This window comes from Columba livia, chromosome 2, assembly GCF_036013475.1.
Source record: "Columba livia isolate bColLiv1 breed racing homer chromosome 2, bColLiv1.pat.W.v2, whole genome shotgun sequence".
NCBI classification, from domain to species: Eukaryota; Metazoa; Chordata; class Aves; order Columbiformes; family Columbidae; genus Columba; species Columba livia.
Window position 1 is genome coordinate 115,250,809 of NC_088603.1, and position 27,102 is coordinate 115,277,910.

At 38.2% G+C, this 27,102-nt stretch overlaps 1 protein-coding gene across 4 annotated transcripts in view; it reads right to left on the bottom strand.

The window, feature by feature from the left end:
- The window catches only part of CDH2 (cadherin 2), a 116,447-nt gene that overhangs the window by 11,420 nt on the left and 77,925 nt on the right, over positions 1-27,102 (bottom strand). For all 4 annotated transcript variants that reach the window (XM_065053394.1, XM_013370174.3, XM_065053395.1 and 1 more), the window contains exons 4-14: positions 26,023-26,169; positions 24,670-24,825; positions 22,788-22,932; positions 21,541-21,713; positions 17,000-17,137; positions 16,451-16,636; positions 13,990-14,246; positions 12,463-12,605; positions 11,114-11,347; positions 10,558-10,791; positions 8,579-8,718 (exon numbers count right to left, since the gene is read on the bottom strand). In XM_065053394.1, the coding sequence (XP_064909466.1) occupies positions 8,579-8,718; positions 10,558-10,791; positions 11,114-11,347; positions 12,463-12,605; positions 13,990-14,246; positions 16,451-16,636; positions 17,000-17,137; positions 21,541-21,713; positions 22,788-22,932; positions 24,670-24,825; positions 26,023-26,169 (1,953 nt within the window). The remainder of the gene's footprint in view (positions 1-8,578; positions 8,719-10,557; positions 10,792-11,113; positions 11,348-12,462; positions 12,606-13,989; positions 14,247-16,450; positions 16,637-16,999; positions 17,138-21,540; positions 21,714-22,787; positions 22,933-24,669; positions 24,826-26,022; positions 26,170-27,102) is intronic.

The following is a 27,102-nucleotide window of genomic DNA, read 5'->3' on the forward strand; positions in this document are numbered from 1 at the left end:
CTTTGCTCCAGTCGTTTTCCATTTAACCTGTTCATAATTACAACCTGCTGAGGGACTAACAAGGAACAAGATTAAGCCCTCAATTCGAAATGTACTTGAACAAAAACTGTGAGCATCTAATTCACATGGCTGCCATTTTTTGACGGATTTATTTATTGACACTGTTTACCTCTAACTCCAGCAATTTTAGAACAAATACCTCTTTCCCTTCCTTCAATTTGGATTTAAGCAAATCCAAACAAAGGGTTTGAGTTTTCTCAAACTTCCGGACAAGTTTAGATTGCTGATGGAAGGGAGAACTTAGCATTAGTTCTTCTCTACTGGAACGTTGCTAAAACATATTAGTTTACCCCCATTTTGCATTTAACAAAAACTCAGGCCTTTAGAAACCAAAAATTTAAATTAGTCTGATTGTCCAAGCCTGCAGTCAACAGGGAAACAGAAATGCCCCATTCTACTACAGTGACCTAAGTGAAGCGAGATGAATGACCTCTTGTCTTTCCCCTGGTTTGTAAAAGGATCTGATTTCACTGGATGAGACCATACAGCTACTTTTTAGATAACTGGTGGTTGAAGACATGACAACTTTAATGCTTTATTCTATACTTTTCTTTATGTAACCACCAGTACTTCTGTCTCTGGTTCTGGTATCACTATTTGGTCTTGCCGAAAAAAGCCCTGACATTTGCACTGAAGCAGAAAAAGTTCTGCTTTTGATTTGCTTTTAAGAAAGAAAATAAAGTCATGATGTACTAAAAGGGCATTTTATCTGAAGTTGCATCTTGTCAAATTAAATAATCTAAAAAAACCCCCACAAAACCGCACCAACCTCCTCCAAGCTGATTATACTGACTTTATTAGCTATTCGCTTACTTCTAGACAGCTTTAAGCAAAGACTGAGACCATTACTAGTTCCCACCTCACATTCCTGAAACGTGAGATCCCAGTGAGACAGTGCTAAATGTCAGAAACAGCTACCCAAGCCCCACAAATTAATCACCTGAACAGATGTGGAGGCAGAAGGGTCCAAAATCCCCAAAAGCACTTCTTTAAAAACATCTACAGAGTAGTTGGAAGCATAGTACAAGTATCTCAACTTGAACAGAAGAAACATCCAGAAGAGAAGAAACTGCCATTTTATATTTCCCCGTAATTGTTGATTTACAGGGAAACAAGATAACGCAGCCTTCAAAATCTCTTAAACAACTTCCTCTTGTGCAAGGCAGCTATTCATTTAGCAGCACTTAAGTAGTAATCTCTCATACAGCAGTCAGCAGTTACAGCAGTAGGAGAGATTTCTTTAAAAAAGTACCTTGCTTTCTGACTGACAGTTACCAGATTCTACAATCACTGAGAAAAAAAAACAACCCAAAAAACAACCACCAAAACTGAGGCAACAGGCCAGGAAATAAGAGTTTCTAGGAAGCTTCTGGTTTTATAAAGCTAACACCCCCCTCACCCCCCCACTGGATTAGCTGTTCTGGTTGTGTTTGCATTTTAGAAGATATACTTAAATTCTTGGCAAAAGCTGAACGAAGTAAAAAAAAAAATTACAGTAAGTGGACCTGCTTTATATGAACGCATACTGGAGTATTATAGAGCACAACTGTGAACAGCAGAATCAAACCACAGCTCAGTAAAAGTATAATTTGCTACACATATACAGGACTGACTGCTTCAAATAGGAAAACTCTGAAAATATTGGAATTATATCTCAATTGAGCTTTCCACTAGTGTTTTCACTAACACTGACACATCCTAGTACACGCGACCTGAGTGACGTATTCATTAACGATTTATGAATCAGATTTCTCTGTTATCTCAGAGCTCTCATCATATTTCCTGGCCATTCATTAGACTGTGTCATACACCTTTTTGGAATGACTTGTTTTTTTTTTTTTTTACTTTGTACAGAACTAAAGCTTTGGCTATGTATGAATACAGGCCTGGCCAGATGAGTAATATAATGAAAGCACTATAATTGTTTCTCATTTTCAAAGGATGTAGCCTTTGCAAAGCAGTATGAAAGTTTGAATCTATCCCCATGCAAGAAATAATCAATTTAATTGTCACAAGATCACTTAATTTGATGGTGAGAGCTGGAAGTGTCATTCACTGAACAAAATCAGCTGCACTGAAAGCAGCATTGGCAGAAGTTTGCATTTCACCCACCCTTTTTACAGGATGGTGCTCGATTTTATTGTTAGCTTAAGAGAACAGAGCAAACTATGACGATGTACCTATGGATAAAACACATGTTCTGCTTTGCCTTTGTGTTCCAAAGACAACTAATGTCAACTCCAATAGAGAAATGGGATGGGGAAGCAAGGGAAGAAATATTTAACACAGCTGACTGTTCCCATCTGCCAAGGTCTTTTAAAAACAGAGAAAACTGAAGTGAAAAACAATCCTGCTAACTTCTTACCATTCTACCCCCAGACCCACTAAACATCACCCTAAAAGCTATGAGAAGTTTGCACATAAAATATTGCTCAAGTTCTGCAAAATGTTCCAACTTGCCCTAAATCCTGTATCTGCTGAAATAATGAGACTCCAAAAAAGGCAAAGCACAGAGGACTGACTAGATGTAGGCTGCAGGTTAAAATGCCTGCGCTAACAGTCACTCTTTCTTTGCCCCTCACTTTTTGATTACTTTCTGCCGTATTACTTTTCCCATTTTTTTATGATAGATGCATCTGGAGTATTACAAGTTAATAATTTTTAAGATAACCAAGAAGCTAGCTTATCTTTTTTAATAATAGAAAGGTTAAACTCCAGCTGCTGATAAAACACAGTAATGTGCATCAGTTCTAGATAGGATAAAATAAAACACAACACAATTTTGTAATGGAATTATGGAAACATTACTTTTTGGATGATAAGATAAAGATTCACCATGGAATGATAGTAATTCCTCCACAGGAGCACTGCACGAGTCACTCATTCAATACAATGAAGTTAATGTCTTAGTAAACAAACACAATATCCAAAATAACTATGTTCTAATTATCATATTGTATATTCCTAGGAATATCTTAGCAATATATATCTTAGCAATTCATTCATTATTTCATTCATTAATGCAATGCAAAATAACAGTTAGAAAGTGAGAGTAAGTGATCAGAATAACATTCAGATAGGCTGGTGAAAATAAAAAATAATCAAGTGGATTTATAAAGATTATCAAGTAGGTAAGGACCATTGTCATGTTTACAACGGAGGTTATGAACAGCACACAAGACCAGTGCAATGTTAAGATGTACGCATACAGAAAGTTATAATAGTAAAAAAAATTCAAAGGATTATGCAATTAATTTTATCAATGACACACAAATGGTGGAACAAAGCTACTCCTTCTATAAAGGAACAATTTCTGCTTAGAATTCAAATTTAGATCCTGTACACATAAAAAAATAAACCATTATGCTTTTTTTTAATGCTATTATCACCTTTAAAATAAATTCTACTTTTTTTTCTCTATATAAATGCATAATAAAAACATGACAAAAGCAAGCTATTGACTAATGTATGAATATGCTTGTAAGAAAAGGTGATGTAGAAAGGAACAAGCAGAATCGCTACAAAGAATAATACTTTGAATAGGAGTAAAATAATTGCATTAGAAACTCTGGTGCTGAACAAATCTGAGAGCAATATTAAACTACAGGTTCAAAAGAGCTGATGTGCAATACTTTTGAAGAATACCACCCACTTCCTTGGGCAACTTGCTCCAACTGGACCACCTGAGTGAGCAAGTACTACTAAAACTCAGAATACAATACAGAAGTGGGCTCAAAAGAGATGAGAAGATAATCTTCTGCAATGAGATGTATATAAAAGCAGTTCAATGGAAAAAAACCCCGTATCACAGTTATCAGGCTGACATATGCTGCATGTATCCCAGTTGAGCACTCACTGCCTTGTTGTAAATCACACGAATGGCCTGAGATATGCGATAAAAACGAATTAGTGACGCTTATGGGCTGTGATCTGCTATTTGTGTGAACCGTGCTGCAAACATGTGCTGTGTTTTAACACTCAGCCAACATGAGGTTTTGGTATTTTGAACTGAGAATAGTGCTACAAGTTAGGAGCACTTCATGTCACGGAAGAACATCCATCATTCGTATCTCGTACCTCCCGTCCACTAAAGAACTATAAGCTCGAGATCATGCGGTCCATTAATAATCAAGACAGTCACCACCAGCTCCATAATTTGTAATTAAACTAGGTACATCTATTTCAGAATATAGCAAACTGTAGTGTGTCATCCCCCAAAAACTGCTGGGTTAAACATTCAGGTGGAATTTTAAGAAGCCCCAGTGCAAACAAAAAAATTCCACACCACCTACCCCCTCCCCAAACCAGTAACTAAACCAGTCCCATTGACTTCTGTGGAATGATGCTGACTTAAAACCTCTCATGGTCCAGCCCCTGTAAGTCAGGTAGCCAAATTCTTAAACAAAATCCTGAAAAGAATCACAGACTTGCTATCTGGAATACCTCTGCCCTCTCTCCTTCCTCTCTTGTCCCCACCTTCTGCTAGTATGGTGATCTTTCCTGATACCCAGAAAAAGCGTTTCTGCCTGGACAACCAGAGTGCTATACAGCTTTCAGAGCCAGTTTTTCAGCCCAATTTCTGAAAAACAAAAGTTAAGGTGAAGAGAGTCCAGAACATTCCTAGTGTTCACAACGCTCTTCAGTGGGGGGCAGATTTACTTCAGTTATGACCCACAACTCAAGAGCTTTTCTGGCTTAGGGAATTAAAAGCATTTTTCTCAGCTGCTGTGGAGATCACATGACCCTGTGTACCTCATGTCAGGCTAGAGGAAGACTATGAATCATTCAAAAACCTTAATTTTCTTTACAAGCATCCAGTCTAGCAGAGTGAACAAAGCAGGCCAGGATGGTCTCAGATGAGATTAACAGGAGACCTTCACAATGGAATAAACTGTTCTTTTATGACTTCACATCATAATTCCTTGGAAATGCTAGCACAGGAGGAAAAAACAAAACAAAACAACACAAAAAAAACGCCAAGCACCAAGCACGAATCCCACCTTGTTGCTGACAGCTGCTATGACTCAGAGGAACTAGCTGGAATTCGGAGCTCAACAAATTTGTTGCAGGAGACATTACTCTGATAGCATGTACAAAGAGTTTGAAAGGAACACGCTAAGCATGTTTTAGGAGTTTCTGGGTCTGCTGTGACAGCTAAGAAATGCATCTGCATAGCTTCCAAATAAATAAATAAACAAACCCTCTTAAATAAATAAACTACTCCAAAAGCAAAACCACAAGTCTAGAAGTAGTTTGGTTCAGATTGTAAAGAATCCTAAGTTCTAGCCCTTCAAACCCTGCCAGCCATGTCTTCAAGTCACCTAAACATCTGGAATAAACAAGACATATATGAGGCCAAACAGGGTAAACCTTCCAAGTATTCACCCCGAAAAGCAGATGATTGTAAAAAGGTCTAAGTAATTTGCTTGTTATAAATAGAAGTAAGTAATTTTAAAAGGTACAGGTTATGAAAATATCTGAAGCTTCTAAAATACTGTTTTCACTGAGATTCACATGAAGCTTTGAGCATTCTCTTCTATTTTGCTGCATGAGATGCACCTTGGGATGGCTGGTTCTGTGTTTCTGAGTCACCTTGTACACTGCCTTCTACTGGAACTGCTTGTTCAATCAATCCTGGTGGTTTTGCGGAGAGTGCACCATAAAAAGTTAATATTGATGTATTTTCCTCTGTCATTTGCTGATGACTTGTGCATGCAAGGTTGACATGAAATAATTTTTCTTGATTTTAATAGAACAGTGTCAGTTTTATCCATGAGGCCTCATTCTGGAAACAGATTTATGATAACAGTCTTTTTTAGAACACTTTTTTAGAACACTTCAACTTCAACACTTTAATGCTTACTTTAACTTTGACAAAAATCCAAAGACCTTTATGGCCAATGCCTTTTGCCCATGATGTTCGGCACACAGCTTTCCTCGTACAGGACTTTGCTAAGCCACGGTTTGCAAAAATGAGATTACTACTTGTAAAGAACTTGTTTGGACATTTCAGAAGCTTAGAATTCCAAGTTCTTAAATCTCACATAAAATGCATGCAAGACCAAATAGAACCCAAGCAAACACAATCTCCCCTCTTTCCCCCAGGCACAGGAGGTGAGGGAGCAAGGAAGAAACCAAGAAGAAATGAACCCAGGAACTATTATCATCTAGCTAGGCATCAGTGGAAACTAGATTTTACAAAACGTCAGACCAACATAAAGTAAAATCATCTCCCTGAAAAGCAAGACAGAACTTATTTTCATTATCCATTGTAGACAGAAAATTAAGTGCCTACATGAAAGGTTTCTGCTCTCTTTTCAGCGATTTTGGACAGCAGCAAATTCTTAACTTTGGAACTGTGGGAGAATCTACCCGCTTTTTGCCTACACAGTGGTCTAAAACTCTCGCCATAGAAATGGTTATAAAAACTTGCTAGACTTTGTATGAGCTTTTATTTTCTCTTCCTGCAATGTTTGTTATGTTTGGAATGTAGAAAGACCCTTTATATCCTCAGACACTATGGTCTACTGCTGACTGTATCAGGAAAGGGACCAGAGTACCTGCACTATGCTGGTGGCAGCTCAGATAATTAATTTGCAATAGGAGCCTTACAATTTGCCTTAAGAAATCAAACAGGGGATTTATGGCTAAAAAACATTCAAGTTTCTATAAAGCCCTTAAACCCCACCATGTCTAGGTGCTTCCTCTGCTCACTGTGAGAGGAAATGACCCTAATTTCACATTTCTCACCATTTTACTGCTACTCCACCCACTGAGAGTTTCTCCTTTCATTGCATGCACTGCACTCATTCACTGCTAGTGAAAGGCTGCACGTATGGGGGGTTTACATCCTGCTAATCTTTATGGCACTCACACAATGTTACCTCCTGCTGTACTACCCTGACTACACCTCTCAAAGAGAGCACTTTCACAGGAGAGGAGCACAGTACAAGCTGGACAGAAGTGACTTCAGCACCATTTATAAACTATTTAGTATTTTACTCTCATTGTACCGTTACAACTATGCTTACAGTTTCTGATCTGCAGCTCAACCTCTCCCAACACTACTCTAGCATCACCTATGACTTCCCAATGAACAGTACATGCTCTGAGAACTTCACTGACTCTGTCCTGAGGGTTGTGTGGACAACAGTTAAAAATAATTAAAAAGAAAAAACAAAATACATTAAAATTGCTAAACAGATACTCCAGAGAATTGTGGGTGAAGAGCTGGGGAAATGTGAACTGGAAAATTAGTTCTCACAGGACTGAGTTTTCTTGATATTTTTTTAAGCATGTAACTCTTGATGCAATAACAGATGTACAAACAGGATGCAATTCTTGTATTCAAACTATCTGTGTACAAACAACTGGAATACATACATAGACTCAAAGGGTTGTCATCAATTTATTCAGTAACATCAGCAATTTTCCATAACTGCATAAACTGAAGTTTCCTTTGTAAATTGCTTAAAAAGAGTTACGCAGAAAAGCCAGGAAGTAGAACGGTACTTGGGGAAATGCAGGAAGCATGGAAATTACTAACGGGAACACAAATTTCAGACAAACAAACAAGCAGAGGGAAGCTATAAATGTCTGTACCAGTGAAGGGAGACACTTTTCAGACAACTCAAGTGCCAGATGACTGTGACTGGGGACATGTGGAAGAATTACACTACATTTTTGAAGGCTTTTTACTGGAAAATTTCCTAGGCTCTGTTATATGCACTGTTCCCTTCATAATTATTACAATTCTACCATATAATGTGCATAAGTCTAGTGTTTGTCATGTCCATAAAGCACTTAATAAACCTCCTCTGAAGGAAGGAAATCACACTGCTTGGAAATTCACTGACTTGGAGAGAGAGGGAAACACAAGCTATTCTTAGCATATACACATCACTCCTAGTCCTCTGACTTATCAGCACTGGTTCAACCAGAGGTGACATGAGAGTAAATGCATATGGCACCTGCCTGGGAAGGTGTTTGAATGAACACAGATGTGCCCTGACAGCTACTTGTAACATAAATAGTTTCCAAGCTGAAATCCCTGTAGTGGCCAATCTGTCAATAGCCAACATTACTATGTACCTAGAAAGGCATCCACCCACCACTAAAAAAAAGGTCATATTTGGAATAGACTATATTAGGCACTCTGCACTGGTGATTATGTACAACAGGATCACAGACAAGGAGTGAAGAAGGTTTACGAACTGCAATGAGAGTGGAAATTAATTTTAATTTAAATACAACAGCCTTAGTTGGAATATGGACAAAATGCTGCCACTGCAAGTAGACAAGATACTGGTTTTATATCTCATCCAAAAGGCAAGCAATTGGTATTTCTGGAATTGCAAAAAAAAAAAAACCCAAGGAGAAAGCAACGTTATATTTCAGGTTTTTAAAATATTACTCAGCGCCTTCAGTATTTAATGCAATAATTAGCTACCTATCGTAACGTGTCATTGGAAAAAAAATAAAGTGCAGAGTAAAGTGCAAACTGTTAATCATTCCTCACCTGATCTTCTTCTCCACCACCTTCTTCATCATATTTCAGAATGTTGTCCCTCACATCATCTTCTGGATCAATCAAGAGCTGCTTTGCCTGACGTTCTTTATCACGGCGTTTCATCCATACCACGAACATTAAAACTAAAACTACATTGCAAAAAGAGAAGACAAAACCACATTTTGATTCTGAAGTAAAGCCATGGAAAATTGTATATATTTAACACCAAAATTAAAAAAAAAAAAAAAAAGGAAAATAAAAGAAAGAAAAAAGGAAATAAAAAAGAGAAAAAACAGAAAAAGAGAAAAAATAGAAGAAAAAATATGAAAAGAAAAAAAAAGAAAAAGGAAAAGAAGAAAACAAGGGGAAAAAAAAAAAAAGAAAAAAGCCAAGAAAGTTGGTTTTAACTGTTCTGGATGTGCCTGGTTCTTTTAAATAAAAAAAAACAAAATCATAGAAGGCAGCTTAAGCAAAAGAAGTTTAAACTCAGTCTACTAGAGGCAATTTGATTTGGAAATCAATCACATATTCAAGGTCGTAAGTCACAAATCTATCCCACATCTGCAAAATAAACTTGTAATGAAAAGAAGAAAGAAAGGTCAAGCTTCATAAACCAGCAGATTCAGAAGGGAATCTTCTCCAGTAGCGGCAAGAATTCTGAAAAACTATATTATTTATATTTTTTTCTGCTATGTCCCAAGCAATTTATACAGTTTAAGTAGCTTTGATGTTTGAACATCGCCAAGCTTAGGCCATTTTGGCATGCAACTCAGCAGTCCAGAGAACAGACCATATTGTTGTCTAAGTCTAGATTCATTTTTAGAAGGAAGACGAATCTAGACTGAGGAAAATACAGTGGCATTTATAACTGTATATTGTCAATCTTTAATCTTAACAATTTAAAGTTATACTGTTTACAAACCAGAGCTTGTTAAAGAAAATCAAAAGAGAAACAAAACAGAATAAACGTGAGTAAATGAATTTCTAATACAATAGGAATGTTTCCAATTACAATCATCTTAATGGAAAGAAGTTCCAATGTATCTAGAATGTCAATACATGAAGAATATCTTAAATGATTTGATAGTTTCAATAAGGCTATGTTAATTCAGTATCTAACATTTTAAGAGTATTTTGTATCGGGAAAATAATTGTACTGCACTTGTGTACAGCCATGGACTTAGGCAGGCTCAAATACTCCTTTTTTTTTTTCTCTCCAATTACCCCTTTCCACCATTTTGTATGTTCTAGACTGGTGCTCAGCATACTCAGAACAGATTAATCCCCTTCTTGTGTTCCACCACAATCAGAAATCAGTTAACCATAATGTGTAGGAGAGCTAGCATCTAATTTACTACTCTTGACAAACACTTAGTCATGATGTTTAGTCATTGCCCCTATTGAATGAACTTGGCACAAAAATAAAATACTAGCACAGCTTTATGTAATACTTACACACACATCTCTGTTCCTGCATGGCTGCCTGCTTGTCAGGCCTTAGATGAAGGGCTATGATATATTACTTTCCAAAATCATCAAATAGCCTACTTACATTAATCTGAAGCACAACATTAGTAACACCAGAGCACTCCCTAAAGGCACCATTACCTGCTGTGGGTGGCATCAAGTCACATGTTTCCAGAACCACAAGAGAGACCAGATGGTCTAGGGGATACTCACATCTTCAACCTGGTCACTTGGTGATGCAGCACAACAAGTGCCCATGGGCATAGATGGAAAACCTCTTCCGCAAATCCACTGTGGGGCTTAACTGCCATGCAAGTGCTAGTTACGATCTGTGTCACAGACTCCCAATCCTTTACCATCAGAAAGTTTTCACACTTGTCCAAGACATTAAACTAAGCAGCAACAACTCTTGGACTTTAGCCTTTAATCACCACCCTGTCTTTGTCAAAGTACATGGGACTAAAACTTGAGATGGTACTTGCAAAAGAAAAAAGTTAGGATTAAGATATCTATCTACTTACTGAGCAGGATGATGATACAAAGCAGAATCGCGATGATGGCACCAGTGCCCAGCCCTGTGCCAACAATCCGGTCAACGTCAGTGCAGTCTCCATTTATGTCACACTGGCAAACTTTCACTTTCAGCACGGAAGTGCTGGATGCATGTGGATTTCCAGAATCTGTAATTACTATGGGCACATCGTAGATACCAGCCTCCAGGAACCTGATCCTTAAAGAGAGCTGGGCATGATCACCTGTGTGTGAAAATAAGGCACTGGTTAAAAAGTAACGTATTGCTCATATGGGTTTAAAACAGTACTGGAAAAATGGCTCATCCTTGAGCTCTGCATTAAATTAATTGTTCAACCCACTACATGACACCCAGGATAACCGACTTCTTCATTACTGTGAAGATCTTTAGTTTCTTAAAATTTCTTGTTTTTGCTTACAGTAAGGTCCTTTCCTATTCACATCGAACAAACTGATGTATGTTCGAAAATAACACAGAAGTAAAATACAGAAAAGCATAAGCAAGAGTTGCTTTAGAATGATTAAGACTTCTAGAATGTTAATTACCACTAATTCGCACAATAGTCCAATTCCTCTTAATGCTAGCAGGTGTGTCAGGCAGCTCAAAGGCAAAGGGGCCTGCATTTGGATCTATGTCGGGGTCTACAGCAGTGATGTTAATAGCATTAGGCTGTAGTGTTTCACAAGTCGTGGCTTCTTTCGGGTTCACTTGGGGGGCATTATCATTGATGTCCAGCAGGTGTATCTGAAGTGTGCCAGTTCCACTCATCGGGGGGATTCCTTAAAGAAAAGAAAATGGTATTGAGCCTGTTTTCAGTTGGGAAGTTACTTAACTGAAATCGCACCAACACTTTTCAATTAACACATAAATGTGTTCACTCAGTTTGGGGATTCTGTCTTTACAAGCCAATCTAACACTGTCACTGCTCTTGATAACACACAAATTCTTATGTAGTCTGTTCTCAGAAAAATTGCCCTACTTAACAACAATCAGCAAATAACTGCAGATCCCCAGAACATGGACTCAGTGACTTTACTGACTAGACCACTAAACTTTACTGACTAGACTCTCCAGACACAGTCCACAATGAATGCTTCAGAGAAAAAGATGCAAAATGGGGGCATTTTATGCTCTGAATAAATGATTTTATAACTTTGAAGACTTATCATCCTTTACTACAGTGCACTATTTAAATTCTTTCTAATGCTGACTTTCAGCATGCTAGTTCTAGACATTCTTGCTATCCGTATCAAATGTGTGATGCTTCCATAAACCTTGCTGAAGTCACACATTTATGTGAACATGTGGCACTGAATTTCTCCTTATAATTAGCAATAGTTGTCATTCCACCACCCCCCATAACCTTTCAGTTCCATTTAATTTTGTTCTCCAGAACAGAGCCAGAAGGACAGAAGTAGCTGATCTATGTCTGTTATACTGTATCAGTTCGCAAAATTTTACCATTTGTCTTGTTTCCAAAGTAAATATGCCCAGTGCTTCAGTTTTCCCCTCCAATGCAAGAACATTCCTAACTGCACGTATCTTGCTGGTATCAGCTATCAACAGGACAGCACTCCAGCCAAACTCAAAGCATTTGTTTCTGAGCAGAGACTGTTAATTGTCATTAACCAACTGACAATGAAAAGACGCTTTTCCCTCTCCAGTGCTGTAGCACTAAGGTATTATAACTAAACCAGTGCCTTTCTTCAATCACATTGAATTATTTTTCAGCCCATTTCCCAAGTAGCTCTGAAACATAAAAAGTCTGACACTAACAAAGACTTCCAAGTGGATATATTCTAATAGCATTTTCTTTACTGAACCAGTAAAACTGAATACCATACAACTACAAAGAAGAAAACATTTTGAAAACATATACAATGTTGACACATACCATTATCAGAAGCAAGAAATGTTGCATTGTACATATTGTTTTGTACATATATTGACTCTCTGTCCAAAACAGCTGTAGTAGTTATTTGCCCATTAACAGGGTCAATTTTCAGCCAGTTTGCAGGATCTGAAAGTTTTGAGTACCTGTGTATTTGATCACAAGATGTGTTATTTATCTGCCAACATAAACACTGACAACAAAGACAGTATTAGTACTTTGGTTTCTTTAAATTATATTTGGAATTTGGAGACAATATTTCACAAATTTCCATGTATTTATCCTTCTTGCTAAAATTCTTGAGAATACATTAAAAACAGTCCTACATTTAGATTCTTGAAGAGCCCTGTCATGCTAGTTAAATCATTCAGTTACCATAAGCTACATAACATTAATATTCAGAGTCAATTAAAGTACTTCATTAAGGACCCCTCTTGCTTCTTCTCTACCTACAGAGCTGTTCATACCAACTTTTATCTTATCAGAGTAACAATGGATGAAGAGTGTTATAGAGTAGCACTAAATCACGTTATTCTGGCACTTGCAATATTATTTAATTTTTTAGAGGCCCCAGTTTTACTGCGTGCTTCTCATCTTAATTTGAAAGAGAAGTATCTTTCAAAATCATCCTTTTGTCTGACCAGTTTGCCCTTTGACATTAACCAAGTGCAAACCATCTTAAGTCATTAAAAATGTATATATCTTGAAGCCCTTATGCTACGATGTCTATTATGGTTATGTCCCAAAATGAGCAAAATACTAGCAAGAGTTAACCAAAATTAAGAGAAAATATAATTGTAAGAACCTTGATATTGAAAGGAAAGAAAGAAAGTTAGTTCTGGAGTTTCCTCCACATGACCTAAAAAAGCTGTTGGATAGGCTAGGAACCTGAGTTCTGGCCCAAGGCTATTCACTGTGCTTTAGCTTTGTGGTCAATGACCATGTGTTAAATGAGGTACGTGAAAATATGCTTCAAGATTTCCATATTGTATTCTCTTCACTCTTCTCATTTAGCATAGTTTTTCACATTACACAAATTATGATCAAATTACAATCATAGCTATCAGTACAAGAGTTCACAGATGGGCAACAACAGCTCTTTGTATTGCTGGAGAATAAACGAGAATAAAACCCTTAAAATCTGGTCAAAAACCCGATGTGGTTTTGCTGCCATAACAAAATTATTGGTTAATTTACATTGCAAACGATCTTAGTTCACACAAACATGTGCCTGCTCTGACTGAATTTGCTGCGATGGCACGTAACACAGGTGCATAACTTCATTCTACCTTGATGAAGTGAGACTTAGCATTAGAAGATGACCCAGTTTACGCATGTATGAATGCTGGTCAGGTCACCTTCCCTACAGCCAAAGATCCCTTTATAGAGAGCCACATGGGAGGTATTGGTATAGCTGTGTGCTACGGTAAATGCGGTCACCTCATATACAGTCTCTTTGCTCCTTTACCCATTCTATAACACAATTATTGCATTTTAATTATTAAATAACTGCAAAATGTTTATACAGACCTCAGAGAGGTTTGCTGCATGTAACGATCTGGGTCCTGAGCAGTGAAAGTTGTCAACATGCTACCAGGTAGTAGCCCTTCTTCTTGACGTATAAGCTTAGGGTTTGGAACAAAATATGGGCTCTCATTCACATCGATGACTGTAATAGACACGGTTGCTGTTGACTGAGGAGGATGCTGAATCCCCTTAGCCAAAGGCACTTGATTTTCCGCAGCTACAGTAAGCACGAACATCCTGTTGGTCTCGAAGTCAATAGGCTGGGAAAAGCAAAGAGCAGGAAGTGTTAACATTAATTCAGAATAAAGCACTTTAAAGCACATTTTCAAACATCATCTGTAGTGCTTTTCTCAAAAATGAGCACAGATCCTAAAGAGAACTTAATCAATGTAACAGCTCAACACAAGACTGAGTTTAGGTGTTGCTTAGCAGCTGCTACGCAGTTTTGAAGTCAGAACAGCTACAAACTTTGTAATTCTTGGATTTAACTTACTCCAGTACTGCCACTAGGAGTAACTGAGGAAACAAGTAGTTTCATCAGAAAATGATGTAGAAACCCCCAGCTTTGTGCCAGGCACTCACATGAGCAGACATGCTTCCTGAGGAGAAAAACCTGTCTATCTCTATTATGAGGACGAAGGTTTCCTTCAAACAAGATTATGACCGTATCTAGCCCCATAGATCAGATATTCCCATGCTCTTGATGTTTCATTAGAAAGACTTTATAATCTCAGCTAATTCCACTGCTGATATACTGACAGCTCCCAACTTCACAGTCCAGGCAACCTTCAGTTTGGGACTTCTTCACTGAGCCAGAAGTCCAATTTAAGGAGAGGTAAAACCATTCTGAGGTGAGGGTTCCTCTGCCATGCTGCACAGGGGTGAAGCATTTCCCAAGACCTGATTCGCCTTAGCACTATGGACTGTACTCCTTGCAACGATTTCAGACTTGAAGGAATCCTGTACCTTACGGGGGCAGTTGGCACCTGATAGTATGAAGTCAGTGACAAGAGACAATCCAATGTTCCTTACAGCTTGAGAGATCAACTCATTGCACTGCCAATAAAAACTGCAGGCAGGCTTCCAACTCTTCCCATGTCTGGCTGCTTAAAGGAGTGCTGCTGGCTAGGCTGCAGAACTGCCATTTACCACCTCGGGCTGGTTCTCCTGTGCTGTTTAAGAGCCTCTGATTTCAGATAGTATAGCTAGCCCCGCTCTGAAAAGCCCCATCATTGCCTTGCATTTGTAGGAAAAAGTTCCTTTCCAATGAGGCACCCACATGCTGCTACTCTGTTGTTAAACCAGGTCAGATGTAGTAAAGCACTCAAATACTCTGGCAGAAGAGGGCATAGAATTTGTTAAAAATAATGTTTTAAGTGAGCTAAGCTATTTCAAACAAGTTAGATATCTGGAATGTTAGGCTTGTTTCCCTTTATAATACTTTAGTTTAAACTTGTACATTTTTACAATTCACTTTTCCAGACTTTTCTAGTTTGATACCAATCCTAGGTCCGAAAAAGATGCTTATGTGCCTAATTACAAAGCACAGACACTCACATAATTCTTGCTGGAAGACTGCAATAGAACAATTGGTACCTCTGGGGAAGTGCAGTTATAGAACAGACACAGTTCTTAAAAAAAAAAAAATCTAGTGTGAATTACTGAGAAGATAAAAGGAAAAAAAAAAGAAAAGAACTAAGAAAATAAAAAAGTTATTTTGTAATTTCCAAATGGGAACACTGACATCTCACACTTGACTTTGTAAGTGGATCAGCCAAAACCAGAGCAGGCCAACTCAGACACAAGACACTTATCAGAGGGCCATGAGGAAAGATGGCTACTGCCTAGGCCGGTTTAATTATAGAACAACACTGTTATTATCACTTGAAGTAAGCCACCCCTCAACACAGAGCTGTGTTGGCTAGAGAATGAAGATAGACTGGTTATTCTATAAATGGTATTTAAATGCAGTTTTAAAAATAGCCAGTCTTTAAAAGCACCTTGTAGAAGTAGCTTCCCATCTATCACTTTATCCTCTCTGATTGTGCCTTGACTGCCTGTATCTGTTCCTTAATGGAAACATGTTAACATAAAAACCACAGACAACAAGCGTGACTACCAAAGGAGGCCAGGAGGTAGGAAGCTGTTCCTTTATACAAGCAACAGATACTAAACAAGTGCTTTTTCACAGACTAATTTCTATCTTTTGGCAAATAAAGCTTCAAAATCTGTCATTTTCAACAACCTCGCCTGATTTAAAAAACGGATTGGCTGGAATACTATTGATAGTATAAGCAAGAAAATGCTCCAAGAGATGGATGGCCTACTTCCACAAGACAGACGGTGCCCATCCATTTTGCTCTCCAGACTTCTGCTGGCCTCAGGAGGTCACATTTTTCCCCACTCAGTGGTCTCCCACTTGATCCATCTCTGCTTAATTCTCTGAAACACAAGCATCTCTTACCTTCACAACAGTCACCAACCCATCATTGCTATTGGGATCGGTTAGGATGGTAAATCGACCTGTTGGGTCTCCTCCGGTCATTCGATACATCGCATTCCATGCAGGCGTGTGGGGCTGGTCTTTATCCGTTACCGTCAGGTTTGCTACGATCACATCCACCCTGTTTTCTGGTACTTCCCCATAGAACTGGGGAAAAAAGGAGAATACATTTCACCTTAGCTGCAGAGGCATGGAAGAGCCATGCCACACTGAACATTCCATCAACATTAGGGAGCGCATCTCTCTTCACTGGAGCTCTGACAATTTATCTAACGAAGTTTACCTCAGGCCACCCAGAAAACTGATGGTTTTATTCCCTTGTCAGCTTTTGCCTTTTGGCCTAAGCAGAACACTGCACCTAAGGGATATTTGTTCTGCACATATATCAATCCTGCCTGCCAGTACACTATTTAATAAGTAATAAATATTTACCATCTGTGAATATAATGAGAAAAGTGTTGAACAGTTATAAATATGCACATTCTTCAGTTACTCCCACCGTGTACTTACAGTCATGGCAGTGAACTCTGGAGGATTGTCATTGACATCTGTCACAGTGATGACAGCAGTTGCTGTGTTTGAAAGACCATATGTTGGGTTTCCTTCCATGTCCGTAGCTTGAATTATTAATGTATATTGTTGTACTTTCTAAAACACAAAATGACATCAACATAAGTTTTAGACAACACTAACATTACCGCAGGACAGCAGGTGCTTCTGAAATTGCACTTCGCTAAGCAATGGAGCCTGTCGTACTGTTTATTCTAGTTAGCATCACCCGAAATGACAGGAGCAAAGTTTGTGCCACAGGAATACAGCACCAGGTTGCATCCAGCTATATTGAACTACTGCTTTGTTTTCTTCAAATATCACTGAGATGAGGACAGCCTGCCTGTTTCCTACTCTCAAAATCAAAACCACTTTATACAGTTAATGCTTTTACAACAGATGTAACAATGCTTTTCAAATGGAGGAAAAAAAAAAAAATAAATCAAGAGTGCTGTTTATCCTGAAACCGGGTAAGTCCTCAAAAGCATTTAAGAGAACTGAGCCAAGGTAGGTTTGTTGGCCAAACAGCCACAACTGCCAAGGTTTTGTTTCAGCCGAGCCCAAGTATAAAACCACTGTTCAACTTCTTACGATCTCTATGGAAACTGAAGATGTCGGGGCTAACAGAGACTAGTAAGGGCACTGGTAGAAAGGAGGAAGGAATAACCACAAGGGCTATTTCCAGAAATGTTAAACAGCCCAGACGAAAATGGCCGCCCCCTCCTGCCCTAAAGGCCTCCTCTGCGCAGATGCTCCGCTCTCCCCTCAGGGCTAGTGCGGGGCCAGGGCTCCCTCAGGCACAAAAAATGCCCAATGGAGACCTGACCTCAGACTGGTGAGCTGTTTAAAACAAAGTCGACAAGGTTATGTTAAAAAAAAATCACCTAGAAAGATGTTTTCTGTGTTGAGTTGCTGAGAAGTTGATTTTAACTCATCAACACTTTCTACCATGAAAGGCAAATATTGTGCATGGTTTTTCATTTGCCAGTTTGGTTTCAAATTTAGGTCTCTCTGAGCTGGGAAATGCTAGGTGTTATCATTCAGTTCTTTCCAAAAGAAAACGCACAAACATAAGAAGCTGCTATTACTTTGAAATATCACTTTCATGAATGGTTTACTAACACTGGCAAAAAAAAACCTTCTGGCAAAATAAAAATGCTTAAAGAAAAGCACATTTTTTTCCACTCAGTACCTTATTTTCTCCCACTGCTTAAAGACTGGGGTATATGACAGATGACTTCTCACGGAAAGTGTTTACAAAAAGGGTATTGATACACAAAAAAAATGGGTATTGATACACAAAATAAGCAAGGACAATTCCACTGGAAATGTCAAACTTTCTTTCAAGTTTTGGCCAGACACTATGACAGACATTAGAGATCTAATAGTTGTGCACACTACCAAGCAGCAAATATTAGCCATTGAATAAAAAAAAAAAAGGTATTTGAAATAAGCTGTATGAATCTTTATCTCCCACTGAAGATGCTCATGTCCTTTTTCACAAAGGAACCCTTGCAACACACCAAATATGTATCACTCCATATGCATCCCACAGTTCTTTAAAAAAAGCAAGACTAATACTATTTATACAGAAATGCAATATATATGTTTAATAATGCATAATTATGTATACACATTCTGGCTTGGAAAACATACTTGCAAAGTGACCTTCAAAAGGCTTAAATAAATACCCTAACTGTTTCTCTCACAACACCAACAAGAGAAGCAGTGCCAAGGGAATCAAATAAATACTTTTACCATCTTCATGCAGGAAAAAAAAATATACTTATTGTGAAGCGATAAAACCTAGAGCAGTATGGAAGCAAATCTTGCAGCCAGATGATTCTATGCTAGTAAAACAGCAGGTGCTTCTGATTCATCCTGGTCTTAACACACTGATCTCAAGAAGCAAATTTCATTAAGTAAACTCCATTATTATTACATGGACACACAACTTCCGCACAATCTTGTTATTTAATTCCAACAGCAGAAGCGTACTAGAAACTTCCTCAAAAAAGTGCCCCAAAAGATAAGCATATATGTGGTTTTGCTTGTTTTTCATACCAAAGATCAACTGCTGGGAATTAAATTTCAGAAATCAACAAGCATACAAATTGGGGGAGGTGGTTCTCCTCTTTTTACTGCAGGCTGAGAAGCAGCCAGGAATAAGTCGTAGAGCATGTGTCAGCAGCCTGCACAGAGACTTTGCAGCAACACACCCAAAAATGAACTGGCAGCTTCAAGAAAGAATGCAGACCTCATCAGGTCACATCTTTCCACTTCAACACAAGCCAAATAAAAGAACACTTCACTGAATTAGCCTCACGTGAGGTAGGAATGTCAGTGTGTAAATTTAAGTAAACTGCCTGACTTCTTTGGCACCTCCAGCAGTAAGGCAGATGTTTTAACACTGACGTATATTCCCCAGTGATGGCAGACGGAATAAGAACAGCTGGATCTCATGAAAGTGAAAGACTTCTTCTACCTTTAGCTGAGTCCCCTATCTAAGCAACTCTCCTCCCATGTTAGCATAGATAATGCACTCTGCATGTTAACGTAAAATACTAGCAGATGAGGAATACTATCACAGGAAACACACTTTTTTGAATGCCTGCAATACTTACACTTCCATAAATAATGTGCCACATAGTTTAAGAACTGAAAATTGTGCCTAGTCTTTTATAAGTCTAATTAGAGCTTTACAAAGAGAGTCAAGACTTAGAGAAAAGAGTGGAATGGCAGAAGCAGGTAGACCAGCTGAGGTTCCTGGGCAACAATGAACCTTGTGCAAAGAGGCACTCCCCAGCCCACTGTCAGAAGACCTGCCAGATTTAGATTTAGATCTGGCTTTCTAGATTCCTGGTTAGTGTACTTTAATTGACTTTCACAAAATGACTCAGGAAATGAAGGAAGCAGAGGAACGGCTTGGGAAGGAAACCATTTTATCTCATATTAGTCTAATTTAATATTTGAATGATTTAACATTCATCATTAATATTCAACATGTTCAAGAAATGTTTATAAATACTCATTTGGGTATCAGTACAGTGATCCATCAGGAAAACTGATGGCAAATGACAGGCCTTTTCCAGCTGTTAATACAAGGCTCTAAGCTCCACAGACAGCTGGTTTCTTCCAAGTTAAATCACTCCGATACAGCTAGTCACTAAGTAATAAAACTCAAGAGTTATCACTACGTCCTTCTGAAAGTTCACCTGTCAAAGATGACCAAGGGATTTTAAAAACAAGGGCAAAGCTGCCCATCATTCTTTTAATTTAATAGGGCAATACTGTAAAGTTCAGGGTTTTCCTTTTCTCAAATACTGAAATAGAATGAATGTTAATAGAACTTTAAAAATTAATTGCAATATCTAACAGTCTGTTTAGCCACTTTCAAACTGAAATGCATCAGAATATTAATAGCCAACCCAGAGCATCAGAATGTATTTTTCTTCTCCATTTTAAATAAGTATAAGCAAACAGCTAAAAGCTGAACAGCAAATCCAGTTTAAAAAAAAAAACCTCTTCAGATTTAATGAGCTAAAACGAGGTTAGTAAAACAGAAGTTGAAACAAGACATGTTGAAATAAGATTTGTTTGGATTTTATAGCTTGTTTATAAAATAATGCTTATCTCTTGCAAAGTTTTGAAGTGGTTCAAAAGCACAGTTAGTCCATGTGACAGATCTGCAGCTGGGAGGGAAATATTTTTATTCCCACCTCACAGATGGGTGAACCAGAGCATAGGATCTGGCAGCCTCCTTCTCTGGTGATGGGTACACTGAAGAACTGCCTAGATGGAATGGGACTTGGCACGGAATTACTGACAGTCTCTTTATTATTTTTTTTTAAGTTTTTGAATGTGTGTTCAGGCCTTGAGACCTATCTATAGTTTCCAATACTGACTGTTTTATTTCTTAGAAATGTGCTTTTCAAAGTTTAAAATTTGTAGCATTTTTCCTGGTTTATTTTAATAAGCAAAATTCAGGTCAGGGAATTATTGTAAATTTAGCACACAGCATCCAGAAGCTTTCAAATATTTACCACCTTGCTGTGAACAGCAAGAAAGAAGACAGAGGGAGGACAGAAGCTCTCCTGGAGCTTCCAATAGAAATACAATGTACAGCCAATTCTATTTTCCATTTAGTCCTTTCCCACAAAACTCAGCGAGAGGAAAGTGCTGGAGCTGAGGACTGTCTTCCATCTCAGCACCCAGGCCGAGCACCTGAGGTTATCATCTGCATCACTCTGCTTTAGTGTGTACCTGCTCCTTAAAAGCAAACAGGCTTAGGAACCAAAATCCCTTCCACGAGCACGTGGAACCAGGAGCGATGACATGTACGAACACATGGCTCCAATTTTCATCCCCATGCTTTCTTCCTCTTCTCCGAGGAGAAAGTTCAGACCACAGAGTGAGAGAAGTATTTGCAAGTTACCAGCATAAAATGCGCTTCTCCACAATATTAAGTACAACCCAGCCAATGGAATTAGGACTTGCCGTACCTCTCTGTCAAGCCCAGCTGCTACAGTGATAATGTCACCAGTCTCATTGTTGATTGTAAACATGTTTGGAGAGGGGCTGCTCGGAGCCTGCGACAAGATCCTGTATCTCAGCATCCCATTCTGTGTATTGGGATCGTCAGCATCGATGGCAGTAACGGTCATCACATAGGTTCCTAGCAGCAGGATAAATAATTGAAGTTTATATAAACAGTTTACTCAGATTACACAAGATCACTTACAAGCATTGGTCAAAGCATGTATTAATATTTCTTTTGGTAAACTCTGCACATTCCTTCTTACTTAAAACAAACTGCTTAAACCTAAGAGTCACCAACAGAGTAATTAAAATACATAACAGGAGATAAAAATACTTTGTGTTTATAAAATATTAGATCTGCTTTTAACTGAAGAAGCTCCATAAACAATAAAATCCTACAATTCTGCCATAAATAACATTTCTGTAACAACAGAGCTCTTCACATTTAGATAAAAACATTATTAATTGGGCCAAAGGAAATACACGTAATTTTCAGAATTCATGCACATACTGATAGTGATTGAAAATCAATGTAAATAATACTCTTTTACAAAGGTCTTTGAGACGCATGTTCTTTTCATCTCAAATGCCAAGTCAACACTGCAAAGTGAGAAAAAAAATATTTTTTGTGCTAACCTTTCTAAAAATTCATTTTGCACTACTGACAAATTAAAAAAGTGGTTTCAGTCATACCGCAAACTTTAGTTTGAGCTGATTAAAATTTTAATGAGATGTTAACAGCACTTAGCGTTTTCTTGAGAATTCAAATGAAACTGTTTCATTTCAAATCCCAGTGTTTCCAAAGCCTCTGAGATCAGAACTAGAACTGGACCTGCTGATATTTTGGAAGTTTCTTATACCCTGAGCTGTCAATTAAATGAACATCAGTGGCTATCATGAACATAACTGTAAGTACTGTGACACTATAAATAGAATTTTCAAAACCAGGAACCTAAAAGTCATCTTCTGAAAGACTTCTCTGTTTCAGTTTATGTACATAATACTTTCTTCTTTTGGAAGTAATTCTACCATGTTAAAAAGTGAATTAAAAATAAGGTGAAATAATAAGACAGTATCTGAGATTTTGGTCATCACGTTATTAAAGACACCTCTGAAAGTGTTACAAGGTCTGAAGGCACCCCCTTCATCACCTTGAAAAGGTTACTGCATACCTTCCCGCACACATACATTTTGATAGCCCATGTATTACCTGGCTTTGATCCTTCAGGGACTGTCCCATTCCAAACCTGATGTAAGAACTCGGGTCTATTGTCATTCATATCAATGACATTAATAACAATGTCAATAGGATTTTCCACCTGGTTTCCATTTACATCCACTGCATGTGCTCTCAGCTACAAAGAAAAATCATTGAAGTATTAAAATTTGCACAAAATACAGGCCCAAATAGATACAATAATTGTGACAGGAAGTTTCTGGACAGACATTTTTAGCTCCGTGCATTTTGTTATCTGCCATTGCTCCCTCATATTGACCATTTGAGTCTTCAGGTTGCTAATGGAACCGCTTTTCAGGCTTCTAAACTATTCTAAGTTGCAAATTTACTTCTTTGATTTGCTGAAAATGATTTTGAGTCATGTAATTTCAATTAATACAAATGCCTGCTGTCATACACAAATCTCTTTAATAATAACTGTTAGAAAACAGACTCTAGAAATATGCAGATTTATATCAAACAGACAGCAACTTATTAACAATCCATACGGAACGAACACTGGCACCCCTTTCAAATATTCTTTACTGATAGCATGGATATTGAATAGACATGAATGCATAGGAAAAGCATACAGGATAGATTTATGTTAACTGGAACACGAAGGTAAAGCTTGTGATAAATCCCTGCCAGTAAACACACTGAAATTCCAGGATAAATTAAGCTAAAGTTTATGGACTGAGTTTCAAAGATACTGAGACACTTAAATTTAATGCCCTGATTGTCAAAAAGGACTGAGTAACTACCTTTGACAGTTAAGGTTTACCTAAATCATCTTAAATTGTACAGCCAAAAAAAAGGAACACAGAACTTTCTGAAAACATAAACCTCTGTATCCAGGCCAGAGCCTGGCAACTGCTAAGCAAAAGAGCAAGCTTCTCCCATAGCAGTCTTGCTGAAGCCCACTGTATCTATACAAATATATCTTCTGGCTACAAACCTACTAGAATGGAGCAAGAGGGCATTATTAACTCACCACTTTGGAAATGACTCATTTAAATGTAAATTCCTAAGTCAGTAAATCTTGAACGCCAATGCCAAATTCTCTGTAAAAATCTTATGGATGTCGGAGCTGTTGTGCTCCTGTGAGAGTCATTCCTCCTCGCTTTCCCCCAGATGCTCCTGCTGCCTCCTCTGTTCTGGAGCAGCACTCGAAGGGCTTCTCGGAACACCAGGCAAGGAATGTTTTAATCCATGACATGCTGGAAACCCTTACTAGGAGCTGAGAGACTTCCGTAACGATTTCAGCATGGCCTCTCAAAAGCAGAGGCAAGTTTTGGTTACAGCCTGGTCTCCCCCCTTCCTTCAAACCTTTCTTTTCCACTAATACTGGAATCAGTGGTCTACTCTGGCAATTTCTTTAGAGCAAAGAATATCATTTTCATAAGCTGACAGAGCTAATTTGCAATTCCATTAAAATGCCTAGATTTGCCCCTGAAAATGAAAATCGGTAGGTTATTCTTCCCATCCATTTCTCAAATCGCAGCTGCTGCAATTCTAATAGCAGTCATGTCCTAATTTAAGTTGCTGAATTAAAAGTAAAGTTTTGAACAACATACAATACAGTGGAGACTATGATCAATGGTCTGTATTTGAAATATAAGCTACAGCATCCATATTTCAATCTTTCAACATTACTTTATCTAAATACATTTAATCACTGTTTACGTATGTTAATGTATTTAAGCTGCTTAAACACAGTAAGAGTTAGCCTTTTTAAGTACAATAAATACAAATCTCCTACAAACTCTTCAAATCATATCTCATAGAAAACTAAATGCTGGCTGCTCAAGTCATGTTTGAAGCAGATGTTAATCTTCAATTTGATAATCTGATTTACGGTAAACTAAACTCTTACATGAAAAGAAGCAATCTGCTCCCGGTCTAAAGGCTTTGTCACAGACAGCTGTCCTGAGATGGGGTTGATGATGAAGATGCCTGTTGGAGGTTGGTCAGCTCCTGGGCCAGTCACACTGTACCGTAGCGAGAGGCTTTTATCACGATCGGACCTAATCTATGTGTCAAAAAAGATAATATTTACATTAGCTACAAACAACCAGCAGATGGGACTGCTGCTGAAACAATCAGCAGCTCCTTTTTCTAAACTTGTAAAAGTAATTATTCTGGAAATAGTAAAAACTTAGTACAAAGCCTGAAGTTTTCAATTGCACTCGTTGTCACAAGGCTCGTCAATACATTTTCAGGAACATAAAAATGTCCATGCTTGTTTCTCATAATAGGATAAATTGTATGAAACCGAAAAAAATAACTGTTCTTACCTTAAGCAGAATTGTTTAGAGCCTAGAGAAAGCATATACTAAATAAAATAATAAAATAAAATTTAAAAATCTGTTTTGGTTCCCCTCCACCTCCTATATCTTCCCAGACCAGCCACAGACTCTATTCCATTACTGACAGTAGCCCTTTAGAAATTCACCTTTTTTTTTTTTTCTTTTTTTCCCCAAGAATGAACTTTGGTCTCATCTTCCAAGGAAAAAAATAGAAGGGCAGTGCATCTGTGAGGATCAAGTGAATCACCAGCATGCACATCAACAAAGCAAAGCAAAACTGTACTATCAACTTGGGCTAATGCTCAACCAAGTTCCAACAAATCCTTGTAGATGTTGATTATCGTCAACCAGTAACACAGCTGGAAAGTCTCTCCTGTGGAGCAGCTGTTGGAGGAGCACTGGAACAGGCTCCTCAGGGAGGTGTCACAGCTCCAAGCCTGACAGTGTTCAAGAAGAGACTGGACAACATCCTCAGACACATGGTGTGAACTGTGGGGTTGTCATATGCAGGGACAAGAGTTGGACTTGATGGTCCTTGTGGGTCCCTTCCAACTCAGGACAGTCTATGATTCTATGGTGTTTTCACCCCTCCACATCCCGCTTCCTCCTGCCTCCTGGTACATTCCTCCTGCTCACCCCCACACCTTTTCCCAGGTAGAAAACTCCACTGTGGAAGACTGGAAAACTCCTGAACCAGCCAAGATCCTCCTTAACCACTTAAGGAAGTCATCACAGCACTCACCACCTGAACCAAAGTCACCTTCCACCAGTACAGGACCATAGGTACAACTTAAAAAAAACCTTAGTAAGTGCAGCCCAGCCTTGCCTGGACAATGAACATGGCATCATTTATTAAACATGAAACCTCTTCAACACCTCTCCAAGGGATACTGAAACCACATTTCTATTAACTCACTTACCCTAACTAATTCCTGAGGAAAAGGTCCTCTGGAATTTTCTGGTAGGTTGATTGGAGGAATAACCCAGTCTCTCTTCTGCCTCTTCAGAGGGCTGCTCTGCTTGGATTGTTGCCATGGAAATACAATGTCTTCAATTTTCTTTTGGTCCTTTCCCATGTACAAGATAAAATTAAGTACATGTTAGAAAAAGAATTACTAGTAGACATTATAAAATAACTCAGATACGATTACATAACTGACTGAAAGGTTGTCTTTCCTCTGTGCTCATAGAACTGTTTTATTTGCATTCACAGCGCAGTATGAAAATAACCATTATTATTTACTACTGCACTGCATACTTTTCCTGTTTTCCTTATTCACGTTGGAGAAGAAATGGAATTACAAACCATTTATAACATGGTACTACTATGTAAACTATTCTGCACTTTCTGAAAAGTAGTTAATATTTTGCAGAATTTAATAGTATGCCTTTATGTATTTCTCATTAGCTAGAACTTCAGTTCAGGTAATGTGCTACTGTACATTAAATTTAGATCTGGGTGTACTAAAATATAATTTGAGTTCCAAGAGAAGTCTAATACATACTGGTAAGGAATGTCTCAAATATTTATGACCCCATTAAATCCCATAGAATTAATGCTGTAATTATTTTAAACCTATGTCAGCCATGATGGATGCAGTAGATGACCCACTTTACACACTGGGCATTAATCCCTGCTGGGTGTCAACATTCCCCTCCTATTCCCTTCTATATCTGCACTCATTTCAGCCTTTGGATGCCAGTACACATATAGTCATGCTAGCTTGGCTTAAGTGGGGAGACAGGGTGACAAAAATGTTTTCCAATTCTTTTAAGAGAAAAACTTTTTTAAAAGCTCTAATTAAATATGCCACAGAGTGAAAACAGATGCTCAGGCTCCATGACTCTACATTCTGTTAATGGCAAGGATGCCTGAACTTGATCTTTGGCAAGAACAGGGCATGCCCTGGCATACCTAAGCATTTGCTCTTTTACTAGACCTCTACAGACAAAATGACATTTCCTTTGTTAAAAACATGCCTTAAAAGATGTAAAACAAT